Consider the following 21,165-nt stretch of genomic DNA (forward strand, 5'->3'; position numbering starts at 1 on the left):
GTCTGAGTCTCCATATAACAATGCTGGCTCCGCTTGGGCTGCTCTGCTCAATGACAAGGCATGAGAGCAGTTAGCTACTTTTCGTCACTAAACTTCGACAAAACGCAAGGAACGTTATTTTCTGTGTAATAATCTCTCGTTTTATATTTGACGAGGTTGAAGCCCTTCTGACACTTATGATTTTAGTCAGATATGACTTTTGCGAATGGCTCAGCATCAAAATGTCAGTAATCAATTTAGTGATAGCAGAGCTCTGTCCATATCCTAAAATAAAAACTTTGCCTACCCAGCCCTAACCCAATGTAGAATGTCGGGCTCAGTTCGAATAAATTAGCTCTTACTTGTGGATACCATTTTTATGTCTCTGCGTGCAGTTTGAAGAAAGTTGTCAACTAGCGTTCGCGCAATGCCTTTTAAATGTAACTTCTGATAGACGCCTATGTATGCACACCTTGTCAAGAATAATCAATCAAGTGCTTGAAACATGTAGAGCTAAAAAACAGAATTACACAAAAATAAAGAAAACAAATATCCAAGTTTATTCACAAGATTTCACAATTCAAAATATTTCCAAATGAAACATCTGTAAACGTATCCGTAAAGAAAAGGTCCATTATTCCACTTTCTTGAAGATGATTCTGCCACCCCAACCCCTCATACTCTCTCAAGGGCCTCCAGCATGATGATACTGTTTCCTCGGATTACCTACAGATAGCAACAAAAAACACATTTGATTTACTTGCAAAAACAAGGTATGTGATAACATTGAGAATAAAAGCAAAATGTCTGTCCCAAGAGATAGTGTAGTTAACAAAGCTGTTGGTACTGACCACCATGCCTATCGTGTTCTGTATTCCCCCAGGGGCCATCTCCAAGCAGTCATCCATCACCAAGTTCATGAAGGGGTCAAAACCTCGCAGGACTCCTTGGACCTGCCTGCCACCATTCAGCTTCACTGGAGGGAGAAATATATATAACTGTAACAACAGTCGAGGCAGTAAGGCAGGGTTCCCAAACTGGCGGCTTTATATACATAAGACTGTAAAAACACCAGGAAATGAGCTCGAGTGATTTTAATTTAAGAAATCTGTTCCAAGTATTCCCAAGCATAGAGAGACACGTGATTGTATACCAATGTAAGCAAGATTTAAAATGATTCTTTTTTTAGGTCAAACATATCTGTTGGGCTTCTTGCAGTCCACAAATTATTTGTCATTCTAAACTGGGTGGCTCGAGCTCTGAATGCTGATTGGCTGTCAGCCATGATATATCAGACTGTATACCACGGGTATGACAAAACATTTTAACTGCTCCAATTACGTTGTGATAGGTTTGGTTTTTGAGCTTTAATTATTATTAATCATTAGTTATAAAAAGAGACATGAGGGGTACCATAATGAAGCTTGGGAGGGGCTGAGTGCAGGGAGAAGTGTTAATGTTCTAGAATACCTACTACCAGAAGTTAGTCATTGTTATAGTTCTGGTAAAATGTGTAACAAAAAGAGCATTTTCGTAGACAGACTTGAAAGCCAGATCAGTGATTGCAAAAAGCGGGTTAAAAAGCAGGGTTCGTTGTTGACGAAGGTTTTTTTGCATTTTTTTTCCAAAACAGGAAAGGCAGATCTAAAATGCTTCTTATTGTACATTTTGCTCGGATTCAGTCAGAGTTCGCGCTAAATCATGAATGGAAACGGACACATTTCATGCTACTTATCTTTGCCCTCATCATTGGATCACCAGAAAGTGCTCTGACTGATGTGTAGGGAATTTTTTCTCCAGTACTTTCTTCCGATAGCAAGTTAAAATGCAAAATTAACTTCAAGCGAAACATTAGGAAATGTAGCTGGCTACATTCTTTGTGATAAACATTAGAAATATGATGGCCTGATCATTTTTGCAAAAAATTCAAATGTATACATTTAAATAAATTTAAAAAACGTGCCTTTTCATTGTAAGCAATGCTCCCTCATTTTTTTCCTGCACTGGGCAAATTTCAGGTCTGCAGAGCTCAAACTTGAATGTGAAAATTCAGTGCGCATTTACTGGGAACACTGAAGCTGTACCCCCTTTAAGTTACAGTTAACAGCTACAGTGGCTATTTGATCATAATGTAGACCTAACAGAGTGGCCTACCATAAGAAACAATGGAGAAAATGCATCCCATAACATTTTAACATGGAAATAGCTGTTCTATCATTCAGCCGACAGTAGCAGCCAATGTGTGGTGTTCAATGTAAGCCTACATGCCATGAGATTTCTGAAAAAACATGCAGGGCTTGACATTAACCTGTTTATCCACTTGTCCTTCAGACAAGGTGACTGAAAATGTGTTGTTTGATGCAAGAAACCACTTTATAAAATGCATTATTCACATAACATTATTACAGATTATCAGACAAATTATGGCTCCCTCTGCCTATTGGCTACATAGCTTATTCAAGCCCGTCTCAAAATACAACACTGTCCCTTTAAGACAGAAATAAATGCTCTTTACGGGACTCGCATTTTAAAGATGTCTAGACATTTACAAGAGTACAAAACATGTACGATGCAATCACTCCTCCATTGCTGACTGGATATTATCTATAACTGGGCTAATAACTCACTACTAGCAAAGGATATGAACAAATGTGCACGCATCTACTCACAACCGCTCATGCTGTAACCACAGTCCAGTTCAAAGTGAACGGCACAGATCCATATTTGGCAATGGTCTAGTTGCATATAGGGCTACTGCAGCTCTGATTGGTTATGCCGCACTGGTCTGTGTAGAATCATACTCCAATGCATTGTGCCTATAACAAAATCTCATGCATAGTTTGTTTTGTTATGCTGCATTTAAAGTGGCTAATATTACGTTGAATTGATCACAATAACCCACAGTAAAGGGAAACGTTGATAGTGTTAACGGAGAAAACTCTAGAAAGTTGAGGAGTTCAACCTTGTGCTTCTCTGCACAGGATGCTATTTCTTATGCCAGGCAGCCCAGCGAAGCTTAGAGGGAAAATTGAATTGGCGGGGGAGGTGTGCAGCTTAGAGGGAACATTGAATTGACAGGAGACATTGACTGTAAGCCAATATCCTCCTGTATAGATGCAAGCCAAACAGAGATGCACTTCTGTTGTCATCTGATGAAAATACTCTTCTCAGTGAGTTGTTTAGAAAAACGATATAGTTGCTCGCCCCTTATCACTCAATTGTTAGCAAAAAAAATAATTAAATAACACTGACTTTATATAAAATGCAGGTGAATTTCATAAAAAAAATTAATGTTTTAAAAATAGGCCTGCATTTTGAAAATGCAGATTTCTGAAAGCTAATGCAACCCCTGTAAACTATTTTGATAAAATTATTAGTGGGTCTTATCTTATGGTTGTAGAAGGCTTATATTTAGCCTAGGTATAATTCTACAAGCCCTGATTTCATTCATTAGATTATTCTTGATTGTTTGACCTTTATTCTCTATATAAGCTTTGTTGCACAATTTATTAATTTTTTTAAATTATGTAGATGCACTACATATACAAAAGTATGTGGACACCCCTTCAAAATCAGTGGATTCGGCTATTTCAGCAACGCCCGTTGCTGACAGGTGTATAAAAATCGAGCACAGCCATGTAATCTCTATAGACAAACATTGGCAGTAGAATGGCCTTACTGAAGAGCTCAGTGACTTTCAACGCGGCACCGTCATAGAATGCCACCTTCCCAACAAGTTAGTTAGTCAGATTTCTGCCCTACTAGAGCTGCCCCGGTCAAGTGTAAGTGCTGTTATTGTGAAGTGGAAACGTTTATTTAACAAGGCAAGTCAGTTAAGAACAAATTCTTATTTACCATGACAGCCTACCTCGGCCAAAGCCTAACTTGAACGACGCTAGGCCAGTTGTGCGCCGCCCTATGGGACTCCCAATCACGGCCTGGAATTGAACCAGGGTCAGTAGTGACGCCTCTAGCACTGAGATGCAGTGCCTTAAACCGCCACGCCACTCTGGAGCAACAACGGCTCAGCCGTGAAGCGTAGGTCACACAGAACGGGACCGCTGAAGCGTGTAAAAATCATATATCCTCAGTTGCAACACTCACTACAAAGTTCCAAACCGCCTCTAGAAGCAAAGTCAGCACAAGAACTGTTCGTCGGGAGCTTAATGAAATGGGTTTCCATGGCAGAGCAGCCGCACACAACCCTGAGATCACCATGCGCAATGCCAAGTGTCGGCTGGAATGGTGTAAAGCTCGCAGCCATTGGACTCTGGAGCATTGGAAACGCGTTCTCTAGAGTGATGAAGCACGCTTCAACATCTGACATTCCGACAGAATAATCTGGGTTTGGCGGATGCCAGGAGAACGCTACCTGCCCCAATGCATAGTGCCAACTGTAAAGTTTGGTGGAGGCGGAATAATGGTCTGGGATGTTTTTTCATGGTTCGGGCTAGGCCCCTTAGTGGGGCGGCAGGTAGCCTAGTGGTTAGAATGTTGGACTAGTAACCGAAAGGTTGCAAGATCGAATCCACGAGCTGACAAGGTAAAAAAAAAATCTGTCGTTCTACCCCTGAACTGTTCCTAGGCCGTCATTGAAAATAAGAATTTGCTTAACTGACTTGCCTAGTTAAATAAAGGTAAAATTAAATTAATTACAGGGAAGGGAAATCTTAACGCTACAGCATACATTCTAGATGATTCTGTGCTTCCAACTTTGTGGCCACTGTTTGGGGAAGGCCCTTTCCTGTTTCAGCATGACAATGCCCCCGTGCACAATGCGAGGTCCATACAGAAATATTTTGTCAAGATCAGTGTGGACGAACTTCACTGGCCTTAACAGAGCCCTGACATCAGCCTCATCTAACAACTTTGGGATAATTTGGAACACCTATTATTGCCCAACATCAGTGCCCGACCTCACTAATGGTCGTGTCTGAATGGAAGCAAGTCCCCGCAGCAATGTTCCAACATCTAGTAGACGAGTGGAGGCTGTTGTAGCAACAAAAAGGGGGATCAACTCTATATTAATGCCTGTGATGTTGGAATGAGATGTTCGACAAGCAGGTGTCCACATAGTGTATATTGTGAGTTGCCCATAATCTAGATATGATTTTAAGACCATTTGGCCCAGCCCTAATTTGGTTTGTCAACATTAGTCTCAACTCTGCAAGCAAAGAGATGAGGTTTGTCCGTTCAACTCAGCAGAACCATAAACATTCAGAATCAGTACTCACACGAAAGCTTCTTGTCCATGAACCTGAAATGAAACAAAAATGTTATTATTAGTTGCTATTAGAGATCGCAACGCCACCGATTGTATGGCTATACCAGAGACGGGTTGGTTCTGGTCCATGCCTCTGATTTTCACTAGGAGCTGGACCAGAATTAGTTTTTCGCTAAAGCATCAAAAGTTTTTTAAATGGCAATTTTTACACAAGAGACCCATATAGCACGTTGGGAACGATGAAAACGGAAATGCCATTAATTTTCAATAAAGGAAGCGAAGTGCGCTTGGGAACCGTTGAGAAAATTGGAATAAACTAAACATTATTCAAATACACCGCGACATAGCTTCCAGACCCAACTAGATTGGCTGTTGAAACCGAAAGTTAGCATTCTTGCTCCCACAACAGTGCGAAACTAAATGTGGCTATCAGCATAACTTAGTGGATCACTTCTTTTGACCATAGAGAAGTTCTCCATTCTAACATTTTAATGCGACAGAGCGAAGAGGCAACTCGTTGTCGTTGAGCCGTTCAAATCGCTTTCGTTCATAACTGACACTTCATGATATTCGTACATAAATTAAATGACAATGAATACATGGTTTGGTTATCTAACCGTTTCATTCAATAGCTAGCTAGCAATTTTACTAGCCACAACAGTGTTAACTAGTTACCGACTACCGGTAGTTTTGTGCTAGCGCGTAGCTACCTATGTTAGCTTGCTATCCACATTATCTAAAATGAACAGCGAAATATTAGAAATTACACTGGATCGAAGACCAACTATGAATGTCTTTTTTAATAACTCACTTTTTCAACTCTGGTGGGTGTGCTTTACTCATGTTTCTTCTTTTTGTTTCGGGCCTTCAGCTCGTGAGACTTCCTTTTGTGAAAAAAAGCGGAAAGCACGCGCAACGAGCGGATCCGGAAACAGTATTCTTCTTCTACGATATAATGGCGTTCCGCAAACTAACGTTTAAGGTGCATGCCGTCACCTACTGTGCTGGAGTGTGTGGTCAATTGCGGTTTACAACAGTAGCTCCGCATTTCTAAATCCTCCGAACTAACTCTGTACTTCAAATAACCTCTCCCATCCCCCAAACCTCAATGACCATACACCGGAGAACGTCATGCAAACTTCCTCTAACATAAGCGGGCACGTCGCTGCTCTACTGTATGGGAGTAGATCATTGAGGAGTTCTCTCTCTCTCTTCATATAAATTGCAGAACTACCTTGACAGAAAAGTTTTTCGAAATGTGTGCCTATTTACGTTGTCATAACATTTCTCTCTATAAATCTGAATTATTTATTGATTTGAGGGTAGTTTCACAATCTGCATCAGTGTAAAAATGTGCCACGTAAATCAACAAATCACATTTTAGATTGCAGGGCAGTTCCACATATGAACAACTCTTCAAACCCAAGATCATTTCTTATGTTGTAATGGTTATTGTGTATATATAGATAGTATTGTGTCAATTTAATAATATAGCAATGTTGTTGTTTTCTGTAACAAGATTAATGGAGTCAACACAAAACATCATGGGAGAATACTTTTAATGAGGTATGTTATAAGAAAAGGTTGCTAACTCGGACACAAAAGGCACTTCCCTGAAATAGAAACTTAAAAACCTTTTTTCCCCCAAAATAAAATATGACTTTCTTTTAAAAAGGTAGACTCAGCGATATGACAATGTTATGCAGAAAGTAAAACAGAATAGTGAGTCAATTTCCAAAACAACTAAGAGAGTGTTGAAGCACAAGATCTACCTTTAAGTCTTTTATTTTTTTAAATGTTCTTCTGTTTTTGGTTTACTAAACCGCAGAAAATGCATAACCTGGTAAACTCATTTCTAACCAACAGTAGCAGCAAGGTTGCAATCACTGCTTGTTTTGCATAATATCCATGTTATGTTACATCACATTGTCTTAACTGGCTCCATGAGTATGCATCTCACACACAGACAGACAGAGATAAATAATTAGGAAATTAATGCTAAATCAGTGTCACACTTACATAAGTCAAATGTCATCAAGAGTTAAAAATAAAATAAATAAAAAAATCCTCTAACAAATAAAAAAATTGAAAAGTTCAATGCGTTTCCACCGCATTTTCAACTCTACCAATAGTTTTGTCACAAAATGGTAGTAGGTACCAGGCGCACCGGTTTGTGTCAAGAACTGTAACGCTGCTGGGTTTTTCATGCTCAACAGTTTCCCCGTGTGTATCAAGAATGGTCCACCACCCAAAAGGACATCCAGCCAACTTGACACAACTGTGTGAAGCATTGGAGTCAACATGGGCCAGCATCCCTGTGGAACACTTTCAACACCTTGTAGATTCCATGGCCTGACGAATTGAGGCTGTTCTGAGGGCAAAAGGAGAGGGGAGGGGCAACTCAATATTAGGAAGGTGTTCATAATGTTCGTTATACTCAGTATATCTTTCCACACTGTGAGGTTGGAATAATACTGTGAAATTTTGAAAATTATGATAATGCCTTTTTAGTGTAAGAGCTGTTTGAAAAGACAGCCTGAAATGTCTATTTTGGTGTCATGGAGTAAATTTGTGTGGAGTAAATTAGTTAATTAGCAAATAACAAAGAGTTTCAAACCTCAATCCCAATAACAGCTTTCAGTTTTCCCCTCCCTACTCAGACCACTTCCAGACAGTCCGAGCTAAATTCTTGCTTGAGAAAGAGCTCTTTACTAAGAAGCAATTTTTTGTTTCCGTTTTGACCATTTGAATTGAAAACAAATCACAGTAAGGTACTTAATTTAAACAGAAATGATTTGATATTGAGATAAAAAAAAAAAAAATGCTGCATTGGACCTTTAATGCTGCAGCAACATACTAAATTAGTTATTGCGTATATTCATTTAATTTAAACCATATCGACAAATGGGATGGTTGGATCCGATCAACATTTGTAAAGGAATATATAAAAGGTCTAAAATCAAGAGGATTTATGATCAAGAGGATTTAGGCCTAGTAAGACTGTTTCTGTACTGCTTTCACAGCGTACCACTGTTGGTCAGTCACAAAATTAATGGTATCAAACCGCACACACAAAAAATAAAAAATGTTGCAACTTGAATCGCATGTTGATATGAATTACATTCAAACAGCTATTCTGGTGAGTGGTCTAAACATATTTTTAAATGTACATGAACACATATTCTCTTGGGAACTCAGTACAGCTTGTTAAAAAACAAAAAAGTTAGAGTACATCATCTCACATTTTGCTGTCAGGATCATACATTTCTCCCTTCCTCATCGCCACTGACAACAAGGTGATCTTGGCAGTGTTGTAAGAAAGTGTCCAGTGTTACAAAAGCCTTCAAGCAGGGAACACAATGGTAGGACCTCCGAAGCTTGGCCCTAGGCTTCTTAGAGATACCCATGCCCTGACTGCACACGCTGCACTGTCTCATACTCCCTGTAGGCTGATGCAGCTCCTCATGCTCCTTCAGGGCAGACTGCAAAGAAAACACCTCAGCACAAGACGGGCAAGGAAACTCTCCCTCTTCTTCTGGAACTTTCTTTGGTCTCCCCCTGCTAGCCTTGACCAATGTTCCTCCCATCTTCCGTGCTAGGTTGCTTTTAGGCTTTTTTGGCATCTTCTCACCTAACTTGGTCTCCTTGGCTGCTTTCCCACCCTGCTGCACATGGCTTGGTGGTTCTTGACTATGATTCTTGACGTGTGCTTTAAGTGACAAGTGGTGCAAGAACACTTTACCACAAACGTCACATGGGTAAGTCTCTCTTTTCCTCCGCTTGCTAATCAGTGGCCTTGGATCGCTTCTGATATCCTTCTCTCTGCTGTGGGACTCTTGTCTGTGCAAGTACAGCTTGGCAGTGCTTAGGAAGACCCTGTCACAGGAACGACAGGAGAGGAGCTGGCTCTTTCTGCCTCTTCTTTTTGGTTGGGATGGCCCAGCCATCTGCTTCGATAATCTATTAACCCCATTTGTGCATCCTCCTTTTAGTAGAGGATACTTAGAGATGATCCACTCCTTCCGATGGGTGGATCGCTGATGGCATGCAAGGCCAGCCCCTGAGCGAAACCTCTTGGCGCAAAGTGGGCATTGGCTTGGCCTGTCAGGATCTGGGGCACTAGTGGCATCAGGGGGGGGAGAGTAAGAGGGAGAGGAGTCCAAGATGGCAGATTCCGGCGAGGGAGAGTCAGCGGGAGGACTGACAACTTTTGCAGTTCGTGAGGCAGATTTACTACAGCCAGCCTGCTGATGGTGAAGCAAAGCTTGCTTTTGGCTATAGCTTTTACCACACGGAGCACAGGCATATGATCTGTTATCATGATGGTGGGACTGGTGATGAAGGGACTTATCCTGGACACTCTGAGAGTCTGAGGTTGAAGCCTTGCATGCACTGCATGGAGCACCTAGCTGTGGTTTACCACAACTAGAGCTGACAAGGAGCAGCATCATGAATGCACTTGTGCAACTGCAAAGAGGATAGGAGAGAAAACTCTTTGCCACAGGAAAGGCAGCGATGACACTTACGTAAGGCATGTTCCCCCTGCTGGTGGTGCAATAACTCAGCCATGTCAGAGAATCCCTGGCTGCACTCTGCGCACACACACGGGCACACATCAGGCAGTAGTTGGTTCTGGCTTTGACTCTCTTGCTTTTGTGCCACAAGTTTTGCCAGCTTTGTTAGAGTGTCTGAGGCAGGCTTAGTCTGAGCAAACGACTCCTGAACTCTTGTGGTGTTCCAACGGCAAGGTACTGCATCCATCTTCAACCAAGGCACCTATTTGGAGGTACAGAGGGCAGTCTATTAGACATGTTCATCATTCTGATGAGGGAAAAACTTAAGCTATAGCCTACAAAACATTTCCCTGGCCTCTTTTTTTATAGCACCAATGGTTGGCTGCAGAGACAGGCTGTATATCTGTCACCCTCTCTGTAGCTCAGTTGCTATTGCAACGACAGGATAGTTGGTTCGAATCCCGGGACCACCCATACGTAAAATCTATGCACGCGTGACTAAATTGTTCTGGATAAAAGCGTCTGCTAAATGGTATATTCCTCCTTGACACATAGCTACCAATGCTAGTCCATAAGCCAGAACCCCAACTTTTAAGGATGTTAAATTATTCACAGAATTCTGGTAAGAATGTGTCAAAAAAGGCAGAGGACTAGAAATTTGCTGCATAGATTACAATGTAAAAATCCATAGTAATGCCAATAAGTTTTCATCTGATTGTAAGAGCAGCAAACCATTACACATAGTTAGTCTAAATGAAAACGTATTCTTACTATGGGGGCATAGCAGATAGGTCTGTTACTACAATACTAAAAGTAATATTATTGGCCTCAACAGGCCCAACATTGGATTTTACTACTGTACATTGCAATGGAATGTACGGGGCATGGTTTATAGTCCTCAAAGAAAAAAACAAATTCAGTGAATAATTTGATAACTTTATATATCTGGCATACCTGGCTCATGTGGTTGTGTATTCTACATCACTATATGAACATTAAGAAATTCTGTGCATACTACAATTATATTTCATACAGGTATGGTCATGTGAAATTATCCAATAAGACCCCCTTGAGATGTTTGGCAGCCATATTGGGAAAAGTCTTCTGTGGGATTAAGGGAACGTTAATGGGTGAATTCTGTGATGGCCCTATATCTACAAATCGTTTTAAACCTCTGTTCTAGCTGTGAGCGCAATCTGGTGCCTCTGTGACCAAAGTTGAAATTCCAAAAAATATAGCTTCCCCATTACATGGAATTCTATGGCTAAGCATCCAACATTTTAATGTCACAATATGGGGCTGATTTTTAAACAATTATTGTAGCGGATGCTTTCAAAGTTGGTTATATTATATATAATTTCAGAAGTTAGAACCACTTGTCAAACAAGGGTTTGACACCCATCGGAAGGAGTGTATCAGGGTTTCCGTTTTAAAGCCATTTTTATACAGGTAATTCTGATATGTACCCTAGAGATCAACAGTTACATTTCTGTTGACCTGAACATTCTGGAAATGTGTATCTAAGCTTTCCACTGAGATATGGTTCAAGGGTATAGGTGAGCAATAACTTGTTGTATAGCTACTGACATTGTTTGTCACAAGGTAAAAATGTAATCCCAGCTGCCACTGCAAATGTGGCTAGCTGGGTGGTAGCCCAATGATAGTCTTCTTTAGTCTAACATTACTCCTTATAGTGGAAGACCATTACATGTTTTGTTTAAAGGCGAATTTACTCAATGCCAAAACTGCCAAATACTTCATCTAAATGTGAATTGATTGTCAATTGCGGTACGGCTCTAGAAACATAATCCTTCTACTTTCATATTCCATCAAAATAATTTCACAAACGCAAAATACACACTTGTTGTAAACTGTTTTAACAGCGTTGCAGCCGACAGTATTTTTCAGTGTCAACACATTTGTGAAGAACATACTCTGATAACACACAGGTGTTCGGAGACGTAGATAGTTCATTAGTCCAGGTAGTCCACTTTCTTCAGTCTGTTTTCTGTCAACAAGTGCTATAAAAACGGAAATATAACCGTGTCGGAACCCTATAAAAATGGTGTGTTATCAATTTATCCTTTCGTTTTTTTTATTTTTATGATTTCTCCCTGACATGAAAGATAAGGACCTTATGTTTCCAAAAGCGATGCGTTATAATGTTCAGACCGAGCGTCGGGGCTCTTAAAGAAACGCCTTCGTCCAATGACTTGTGTGTAATGTAATGGCTAACTGTGTGGTAGGTGAGTGTAGGCATTTCCCCCATTTCTAAAACGACTGAAAAGATTTACCGCCTGTATAGCAAAATAGGCTGACATGCAGTGATAACGTGGTAATGAAGCAAATCGAATGAAACATTATGCAGGAAATCGCTATTGCTACCAGCTATTAACCTCAACTCCACGATTTAGGATGTCACAAATTTACGTTTGTATACTTATCTTTTAAAAAAAAAAATTTAACTACTGATTTGAGCACACAAAGAATAGCCGGCAATTACACACGACATTATTATTATTCGTAATTGCGGACTATTCTTTTGGTGCTCAAATCAGTAGTTTTCTTTAATAAAAACATTTCGTGACGTCGGGAACTCCAGTCCGCCCACACTAACGATACTGTTAGCCATCGGCTAACTAGCTAGCTAAAACAAGACAGAATGTTAAAACATGCAACGAAATTAGCCTACCTTTTTTTTGGTCAAACAAATCCGAATACTGGCGACATGTCAGTTTCCAACCAGTTAATGGAAGTAATTTTTAAAGATAAATACTTGGATACCAAAACGTTGTTTTCATTTCCCTGCAGCACCGTAGCCATGTGTTCCAAAGTGAAGCCAAGTTGTTTGTGTACTTTAAGCTTTGGTAGGACTACAAAACTTTGCATTCTGGTACTTTCTTTTTCGACCAATGAGACATTCAAGAACACAAACGGCTTCAGGAAAGTTGGTAATAATGGTAGAGTTGAAACCCATGGTTTATATGATTAGAGAATGAAGTGGACAGTAAAATATTAAAATATTAGATTTTTCCAGAGAGTATATAAAAACACCAGATTTAGTATGTACATTCAAAGTGTTGCAAAGGATCAGATTTAGCATGGCAATTCAAATTAACTCTGCTCTGTATGTGGAAATCAATGTGGGCATTTAATGCAACAACAAAAAAATCTGCTCACTTACCTCCATCCATCTGAGTTTATCACATGTATTTCAATGAGGTGAGGTATGCATCCTCTCCCACTAACCCCCCTTATGCACAACACCATGACTCAGTCAAAACAAAGGGTAACAATCGTTTAATATAAACAAAACGTTTATATACAGCAGATTACTGTAATATTTCCTCCATTTAAGGCTAAAACCAGTATTGACTACAGAAGCATTGAACTGAATGAAAACATTATTGGCCAAATAGTTTGGCATTGAAGATAAGAAAATGAAAACTGAATGACTACAGATGAATTTCAGACAATGAATTCAGGTTTCGTAGTCCTGTTACTGTACATCCTGTTTTTAAAACCAAAATGCAGTGAAATCTTTGAATGACCATAAAACAACATGGGACATGGATTGAATAATACAATCGTAGAATGAATTCAATTGAAATAATAAAGTCATACATTTTTGGGAGCAAATAAACACATGTGGACGGAGCATAGTTTACTTTAAGGCTGAAAGGTAAATATTAAAATACACAAAGTAATCATTATATATTTGAAAATGCCAACAACGAACATGAGTCTGAATTTGTCCTACAAAAACCCTGAATTGAGAACTGAATTGAGAAGACATGGTAAAATGTGCACTGGGAACATGCAGAAATCAAAAGTTGAATGATTAAATTAGATGATTAAATTGCAGAAAAATCCTAATTGAACTACATGTTGATCTTGAAAACCAATATGAAAATAATACTGGTACGGAAGTTATGGCATTTCTGTTTCCTCAGTATCATGAAGTTAATTCATATCATTACAGGTCTAATACCACCAAGGTCACTGTCCTAGTACTGATTATAAAAAAAACTGAACTTCAGTTAAAACATTATTTTTTTTTAGGTTGTCATAGGGTCACTAAAACCTGACAAAACAAATTTACTCCATATTGTTCAATGCCATATCCACATGTCAATTTCACAAACTTGAACCTCAATGCCAATACAATAATTATAAAATCTAAATAATGATTGTCAAACCTTTCGTACCATAGCAGAGAAATGGTTATGAAGGTTGGTGAAATAATAACATAAATATTCACATTCCATTGTTTAAATGTAATTACTATTCCTGCTTTACGTCACCTAAGTGAGGTCACAGCAGGTAAGCTACTACATAACCCCAATATTTTACATTGAAACACAAATGATGTACAAACAAAACAGGGCAAATGATAACATTTCAGCTTTCTATGCTAGTCAAAGTGCATTTACAAATGCTTATAACAAAGGCATCATTACAGACTTGAAATACAGCTGTGTTGATATCACAGTTTCCAACAGATCAAGTAACTGTGTAGGGACTCGGGAGGGCTACTAAAAGATGCCTTTGAATATCAACATTAGCATTAGCAGACAACCCTCAAAGGCAAGTCAAAACACATTCATTTACTGAAAAACAAACATTTGAATTCTTAATATACACAATTTTCACTTCTATATTATTAAAGTTTACAGACAACTGTTTAAGTTAACCATACTAAATAAGAGTAGATGCTGTTGCAAACAACAGACAGGGAAGTACAACAGTCATCTTCTCTACTATCTGAAGAACTTCCTGGATGGTCGTTACATTGCGTTGCAGATTGTTGATTTAGATTGCACTGGTTGCTTTGTATATATCTTCAGAAAGAGGAAATAGACAATGCAAAACCTTCAGCGCATGTTACGGACACCGCAAACATACAAAATATACATTTGGTAAAGTGTCAGATACTCTTAAATGTACACTACTTGAAGGGTAAACAGGTCTCATCAGTTTCAAATGACAACTTAATTTTAAAACAACTTAGCAATTTTCATATGTGCCACAGTTTCAAATAATCTAAAAAGAAAGTGTGACTAATCTGAATGTGAAAATTAAGCCTGAGAATTACAAAGCAAAATAGCTAGTAATCAGTTGAGATAATCTGGAGCTTAGGTTATGTTTAACTGAAAATGTAGCTACAATAATACACCATCTAAAAACACACGGTCCCCATTCTCATCCTATTCACATTGAGGCCTTGGGATTCAATATGGCACCACTATAGATAAGCCCTGAAATAAAGTACCTTTTCCTGGTCTACAGAGCGGCAATTAGTAACAGCTGTGACACCTCCTGTATCATGTTGTACTACATTGGACAATTTCTTCAGTAGATATTCAGACTGGCCTTTTACTGGACTCAATATAGCCATGAAGAGAACAACTGGGGACAAAGTGGTAAAATATGTGGACTAGCTTTACCACAAAACTCTGTTAGTCAAAAAACGAAATAACTCAAATATATTCTCTCTGAAACTTGAACGATGATCACTTAAACATTCATCATCCATTCAGAGTTCTTTCAAGTGTATGTTAAAACTTCTGAGACAACCAATACTGATTAATGCCAGTATGAATTTGAATGTAAAAGACCATAAACCGATGGCCAAGTATTTATCCCCTCTGGACTAAAATATCATTCATTTATGCAGTATTGTAAAAAGTTGCAATACCAGAACAGTATAGAGTTCCAATACCAAAATAGTATAGAGTTCCAATACCAGAACAGTATAGAGTTCCAATACCAGAACAGTATAGAGTTCCAATACCAGAACAGTATAGAGTTCCAATACCAGAACAGTATAGAGTTCTAATACCAAGACAGTATAGAGTTCCAATACCAGAACAGTATAGAGTTCCAATACCAGGACAGTATAGAGTTCCAATACCAGGACAGTATAGAGTTCCAATACCAGGACAGTATAGAGTTCCAATACCAGAACAGTATAGAGTTCCAATACCAGGACAGTATAGAGTTCCAATACCAGGACAGTATAGAGTTCCAATACCAGGACAGTATAGAGTTCCAATACCAGGACAGTATAGAGTTCCAATACCAGGACAGTATAGAGTTCCAATACCAGGACAGTATAGAGTTCCAATACCAGGACAGTATAGAGTTCCAATACCAGGACAGTATAGAGTTCCAATACCAGGACAGTATAGAGTTCCAATACCAGGACAGTATAGAGTTCCAATACCAGGACAGTATAGAGTTCCAATACCAGGACAGTATAGAGTTCCAATACCAGGACAGTATAGAGTTCCAATACCAGGACAGTATAGAGTTCCAATACCAGAACAGTATAGAGTTCCAATACCAGAACAGTATAGAGTTCCAATACCAGGACAGTATAGAGTTCCAATACCAGAACAGTATAGAGTTCCAATACCAGGACAGTATAGAGTTCCAATACCAGGACAGTATAGAGTTCCAATACCAAAACAGTATAGAGTTCCAATACCAGAACAGTATAGAGTTCCAATACTAGAACAGTAGAGTTCCAATACCAGGACAGTATAGAGTTCCAATACCAGGACAGTATAGAGCTCCAATACCAGAACTCATATAAGGTTATGGTTAATAGGAGTTAGGTTGAAGGGAAAGGGAAAGGGGGGATACCTAGTCAGTTGAGGATTAGCTGTGTTGTATGTCCAGAACCTACTCGATGCCTACCGCATGAATTGTAACAGACTACTATTGAGATGTCTAAGCCAGTGGCTCTGAGATAATACGCTGCAGTGTCAGTGGAATGAAACTTGCCAATACAAGTCTTAACAAACAGAGAGAACCTGCAAGAAAACTATTGTAGAAATAGGGTTCGAGGGTTCCCATTTTGAGTGAATTATTCTGTACCTGTGTGCAAGCTATATGTCGGTCAGTCATATCAAAGAGAGGAATGAAACCTTCCGTTCCTCCTGACAGTATATCAGAATCTGTTTTACACCATTGCATAGAAGCCTATCTCTTGTAGTGATTGGGCGCGTCAGCGAACATGTACTTGAGTCTGTACGCTTCAGCCAGGAGAAGGCCCACTTCCTCATTCCCCCAGTGGATTGTGGGAAGGTTCTGGAGTAACATGAGAAGACCCTGGAAAGCCAGAGACACATTTGATGACATTAATACCATGTTGGAACCGGATGGGTGGAAGTGTGTAAATAAACCCTGGTGGGCCTCAGTCACAATCTGTAGTGTCATGAACATTGAAATATGCAGATTTGTTTTTTAATGAAAGCTTTTCACTGAAGGGGTCAGGTCATACAAAAAAAGTAACACATTTTCAAATGGAAAGTACTCGAGTATTGTTCACTCAAACAAATCAAGAAAGGATAGAATGAATTGTACCTGAAAATCGACCATGGAGAGTATCTCTTTGCGCCACTCGATCAGGAAAGCAGCACAGACGTAGAGGTGGAAGTGGGAGAAGCCCTCTTGTTCAGCCTGCAGGGACACACAACAGGTCAGCATGTGAAGAACACGTACACATCAGCTCTGTAAATCACACAGACATTCAGAACTAAACACAAAGGTTCAATGCAAATATCTATGTGTTTGTGTGTCACCTGATAGGTGTCCCAGAGGCGGATGGTGCAGCGTAGAGGCAGCTCTCTCATCAGCAGGTTGTTCATCCAGCGGAACGCAAACTGCAGGTACTCCACCTCATACCTCTTAAAGTAGTTGTGTATGTCCTCTGTGAGAGAAAAGGACGCAGTCACACAGTGAGTAGAGAAAACACAGAGAGATGAAAACTGACCCTGAGGCCATCTGAAAATAATGGGAGACTCGAGATCTATTTTCGTATGAATTAAAAGGTAAGATCTTACCTCAGATACGGTAACAACATGAGGAGATCATATCTCACCATCGATTCTGCTGACCAATTCTTCCAAAGCTTTCACATTGTTCTGAATCCCTGGCTGAGCAAAAGTGTAGTTGTCCTGTACAGACACAACAACAATAATATCAACAACACATCCCGAGGAGGATTTTATTTGTGATTGTAAGACCATAAGAGCAGATGGAGAAAAATAACTGACTAACATTACTAACCTGTATTCCATCCAGCAGCTTGGTCATGCACCAGAAACTGTCTGCCTCAATGTTCCTCTGGGTGTCAAGAGGCAGGGACGCTACGTCAAAATTCTCCACATCCTCCTCTGTGGATGTAAACCCAAACGATCAGTCAGCGAAACACAACCCTACTTCCAATTCACTAAGGCAGGGGTGTCACTCAGTTCCCTGCGGGCCGTATTTGGTCTTCACCGAGGTCCTGGGGGCTGCACTTAAAGTTGATTATTTTTCTTTGCCGTGAAAATGTGCAAAAAAAAAAAGAAGAGTTTTGGCATTTTTGATGCTCCCTGGCTGCCTAGCTTTCGTTTCGATGACTGTTAGGAAGCTATACAGAGTGAAGAGACTATAGATGACTGTTATCTAGCTGGACAGAGTGAAGAGACTATAGATGACTGTTATCTAGCTGGACAGAGGGAAGAGACTATAGATGACTGTTAGGAAGCTGGACAGAGTGAAGAGACTATAGATGACTGTTATCTAGCTGGACAGAGTGAAGAGACTATAGATGACTGTTATCTAGCTGGACAGAGGGAAGAGACTATAGATGACTGTTATCTAGCTGGACAGAGTGAAGAGACTATAGATGACTGTTATCTAGCTGGACAGAGGGAAGAGACTATAGATGACTGTTATATAGCTGGACAGAGGGAAGAGACTATAGATGACTGTTATATAGCTGGACAGAGGGAAGAGACTATAGATGACTGTTATCTAGCTGGACAGAGGGAAGAGACTATAGATGACTGTTAGGAAGCTGGACAGAGTGAAGAGACTATAGATGACTGTTATCTAGCTGGACAGAGTGAAGAGACTATAGATGACTGTTATCTAGCTGGACAGAGGGAAGAGACTATAGATGACTGTTATCTAGCTGGACAGAGTGAAGAGACTATAGATGACTGTTATCTAGCTGGACAGAGGGAAGAGACTATAGATGACTGTTATCTAGCTGGACAGAGGGAAGAGACTATAGATGACTGTTATCTAGCTGGACAGAGGGAAGAGACTATAGATGACTGTTATATAGCTGGACAGAGTGAAGAGACTATAGATGACTGTTATCTAGCTGGACAGAGTGAGGAGACTATAGATGACTGTTAGGAAGCTGGACAGAGTGAAGAGACTAGATGACTGTTAGGAAGCTATACAGAGTGAAGAGACTATAGATGACTGTTATCTAGCTGGACAGAGTGAAGAGACTATAGATGACTGTTATCTAGCTGGACAGAGGGAAGAGACTGTAGATGACTGTTATCTAGCTGGACAGAGTGAAGAGACTATAGATGACTGTTAGGAAGCTTGACAGAGTGAAGAGACTATAGATGACTGTTATCTAGCTGGACAGAGGGAAGAGACTATAGATGACTGTTATCTAGCTGGACAGAGTGAAGAGACTATAGATGACTGTTATCTAGCTGGACAGAGTGAAGAGACTATAGATGACTGTTATCTAGCTGGACAGAGGGAAGAGACTATAGATGACTGTTATCTAGCTGGACAGAGGGAAGAGACTATAGATGACTGTTATCTAGCTGGACAGAGTGAAGAGACTATAGATGACTGTTATCTAGCTGGACAGAGGGAAGAGACTATAGATGACTGTTATCTAGCTGGACAGAGTGAGGAGACTATAGATGACTGTTAGGAAGCTGGACAGAGTGAAGAGACTATAGATGACTGTTAGGAAGCTATACAGAGTGAAGAGACTATAGATGACTGTTATCTAGCTGGACAGAGTGAAGAGACTATAGATGACTGTTATCTAGCTGGACAGAGGGAAGAGACTATAGATGACTGTTATCTAGCTGGACAGAGGGAAGAGACTATAGATGACTGTTATCTAGCTGGACAGAGTGAGGAGACTATAGATGACTGTTAGGAAGCTGGACAGAGTGAAGAGACTATAGATGACTGTTAGGAAGCTATACAGAGTGAAGAGACTATAGATGACTGTTATCTAGCTGGACAGAGTGAAGAGACTATAGATGACTGTTATCTAGCTGGACAGAGGGAAGAGACTGTAGATGACTGTTATCTAGCTGGACAGAGTGAAGAGACTATAGATGACTGTTAGGAAGCTATACAGAGTGAAGAGACTATAGATGACTGTTATCTAGCTGGACAGAGTGAAGAGACTATAGATGACTGTTATCTAGCTGGACAGAGGGAAGAGACTATAGATGACTGTTATCTAGCTGGACAGAGGGAAGAGACTATAGATGACTGTTATCTAGCTGGACAGAGTGAGGAGACTATAGATGACTGTTAGGAAGCTGGACAGAGTGAAGAGACTATAGATGACTGTTAGGAAGCTATACAGAGTGAAGAGACTATAGATGACTGTTATCTAGCTGGACAGAGTGAAGAGACTATAGATGACTGTTATCTAGCTGGACAGAGGGAAGAGACTGTAGATGACTGTTATCTAGCTGGACAGAGTGAAGAGACTATAGATGACTGTTAGGAAGCTTGACAGAGTGAAGAGACTATAGATGACTGTTATCTAGCTGGACAGAGGGAAGAGACTATAGATGACTGTTATCTAGCTGGACAGAGTGAAGAGACTATAGATGACTGTTATCTAGCTGGACAGAGTGAAGAGACTATAGATGACTGTTATCTAGCTGGACAGAGTGAAGAGACTATAGATGACTGTTATCTAGCTGGACAGAGGGAAGAGACTATAGATGACTGTTATCTAGCTGGACAGAGGGAAGAGACTATAGATGACTGTTATCTAGCTGGACAGAGTGAAGAGACTATAGATGACTGTTATCTAGCTGGACAGAGGGAAGAGACTATAGATGACTGTTATCTAGCTGGACAGAGTGAGGAGACTATAGATGACTGTTAGGAAGCTGGACAGAGTGAAGAGACTATAGATGACTGTTAGGAAGCTATACAGAGTGAAGAGACTATAGATGACTGTTATCTAGCTGGACAGAGTGAAGAGACTATAGATGACTGTTATCTAGCTGGACAGAGGGAAGAGACTATAGATGACTGTTATCTAGCTGGACAGAGGGAAGAGACTATAGATGACTGTTATCTAGCTGGACAGAGGGAGGAGACTATAGATGACTGTTATCTAGCTGGACAGAGTGAAGAGACTATAGATGACTGTTATCTAGCTGGACAGAGTGAAGAGACTATAGATGACTGTTAGGAAGCTATACAGAGTGAAGAGACTATAGATGACTGTTATCTAGCTGGACAGAGTGAAGAGACTATAGATGACTGTTATCTAGCTGGACAGAGGGAAGAGACTGTAGATGACTGTTATCTAGCTGGACAGAGTGAAGAGACTATAGATGACTGTTAGGAAGCTTGACAGAGTGAAGAGACTATAGA

General features: G+C 40.0%; 2 protein-coding genes and 1 non-coding gene across 4 annotated transcripts in view; all 3 read right to left on the reverse strand.

The window, feature by feature from the left end:
• Positions 1-517: 517 nt before the first annotated feature.
• On the reverse strand, positions 518-6,100 carry ruxg (Small nuclear ribonucleoprotein G). The gene is given in 4 exon segments (NM_001141108.1): positions 518-705; positions 831-955; positions 5,214-5,236; positions 6,015-6,100. Coding segments are annotated over 4 exon segments (231 nt in total). The 5' UTR covers positions 6,047-6,100; the 3' UTR covers positions 518-654.
• A 645-nt stretch (positions 6,101-6,745) lies between these two features.
• LOC106566411 (uncharacterized) lies at positions 6,746-12,564 on the reverse strand. The gene is made up of 2 exons (XR_014379985.1): positions 12,410-12,564; positions 6,746-9,979 (listed from the first exon to the last, which is right to left on the reverse strand). It is a non-coding gene; the product is annotated as an uncharacterized LOC106566411 (transcript).
• Positions 12,565-13,002: 438 nt separating this feature from the next.
• LOC106566410 (TBC1 domain family member 22B) overlaps positions 13,003-21,165 on the reverse strand; it is a 31,072-nt gene continuing 22,909 nt past the window's right edge. For both annotated transcript variants that reach the window (XM_014134414.3, XM_014134413.3), the window contains 5 exons: positions 17,794-17,900; positions 17,606-17,681; positions 17,307-17,434; positions 17,089-17,184; positions 13,003-16,833 (listed from right to left, as the gene is read on the reverse strand). In XM_014134414.3, the coding sequence (XP_013989889.1) occupies positions 16,705-16,833; positions 17,089-17,184; positions 17,307-17,434; positions 17,606-17,681; positions 17,794-17,900 (536 nt within the window). In that variant the 3' untranslated portion in view covers positions 13,003-16,704. The remainder of the gene's footprint in view (positions 16,834-17,088; positions 17,185-17,306; positions 17,435-17,605; positions 17,682-17,793; positions 17,901-21,165) is intronic.

Source organism: Salmo salar, chromosome 13, assembly GCF_965601325.2.
Source record: "Salmo salar chromosome 13, fSalSal1, whole genome shotgun sequence".
NCBI classification, from domain to species: Eukaryota; Metazoa; Chordata; class Actinopteri; order Salmoniformes; family Salmonidae; genus Salmo; species Salmo salar.